This window comes from Apteryx rowi, unplaced genomic scaffold, assembly GCF_003343035.1.
Source record: "Apteryx rowi isolate R43461 unplaced genomic scaffold, aptRow1 scaffold_1477, whole genome shotgun sequence".
NCBI classification, from domain to species: domain Eukaryota; kingdom Metazoa; phylum Chordata; class Aves; order Apterygiformes; family Apterygidae; genus Apteryx; species Apteryx rowi.
In genome coordinates this window covers 1-1174 of record NW_020447727.1, presented here as the reverse complement: position 1 = coordinate 1174, position 1174 = coordinate 1, and the positions used below count along the sequence as shown (strand labels likewise).

Here is a 1174-nt window from a genome sequence, read left to right as displayed (position 1 = left end):
CAGACGAGGTCAAGGTGAGTGGGTGTCGGGTTCCCGGGGTGCGGGGGGTCCCAGGAGGATGCAGGGGGTCCCTGGGGGGTGCAGCAGTATCCCAGGGTCCCTGGGGGGGGGGTTGGGTGTCTCTGGGGTGCAGGCGGGTGCTGGGGGTCCCTGGGAGGTGCAGGGGATCCCTAGAGGTCCTGGGGTCCCTAGAGGTCCCTGGTGGGTGCAGGGGATCCCTAGAGGTCCTGGGGGCATGAGAGGGTCCTGGGGGGTGCAGGGGGTCCCTAGAGGTCCCAGGGGGTGTGGGGGGTCCCAGGAGGATGCAGGGGGTCCCTGGGGGCGCAGGAGGTCCCTGGGGGGTCTCGGGGTCCTGGTCCCCCCGGCGCTGAGCCCTCGGCCCCCGCAGAAGGCGCTGGAGCTGCAGCTGGAGAGCCACCGCGAGGCCCAGCACAAGCAGCTGGCCCGGCTGCGCGACGAGATCAACGAGAAGCAGAAAACCATCGACGAGCTGCGAGAGTGAGAGACCGGGGGCACCCGCCCCATCCCTGTCCCTGTCCCTGTCCCCATCCCCTTTCCTGTCCCCGTCGCCATCCCCATCCCCATCCCCATCCTTGTCCTGTCCCCATCCCTGTCCCCGTCCCCGTCCCTGCGTCCGCCCAGGCGTGAAGCCCAGCCCTGCTCCTGTCCCCATCCCCGCACCCATCGGTCACCGGCCCGGGCGACGGAGGGCGGGGATGGGGGATGCTCCGTCCCCCGATGGCCCCTCCGTCCATCCGTCCATCCGTCCGTACCCGACGCGCCGTCTCTCCCGCAGCCTCAACCAGAAGCTGGAGCTGGAGCTGGAGAAGCTGCGAGCGGAGCACGAGGCGCTGCGGGGCGAGGAGCGGGCCAAGGCCGCCCGGCTGCAGGAGCTCACGTGAGACCCCCCCGGGACCCCCCCCGGGAGCCCCGGGACCCCCCGGGACCCCCCCGAGCTCCCCAGCAGCCCTGGGACTCCTTGGGACCCCCCAACTTCCCCAGGAGCCCTGCAACATCCCCAGCACCCTGCAACACCCCTGGGAGCCCTGGGACCCCCCCAGGATCCCCTGTGACCCCCCCCCCAGACCCCAGGACCTCCTTGGTGTCCCCCAAGACCCCCAGGAGCCCTGGGACTCCTTGGGACCTCCCCCGCACCCCTGGGGACCCTGGGGCA

At 72.1% G+C, this 1174-nt stretch overlaps 1 protein-coding gene across 1 annotated transcript in view; it reads left to right on the top strand.

Moving 5' to 3' along the window:
• KIF5A (kinesin family member 5A) overlaps nucleotides 1–898 on the top strand; it is a gene marked incomplete at its 3' end in the record, with an annotated part of 10873 nt that extends 9975 nt beyond the window's left edge. Inside the window, exons 19-20 of the mRNA XM_026058499.1 lie at nucleotides 389–498; nucleotides 797–898. Of these exons, the coding sequence (XP_025914284.1) occupies nucleotides 389–498; nucleotides 797–898 (212 nt within the window). The remainder of the gene's footprint in view (nucleotides 1–388; nucleotides 499–796) is intronic.
• Between the last annotated feature and the right edge of the window lie 276 nt (nucleotides 899–1174).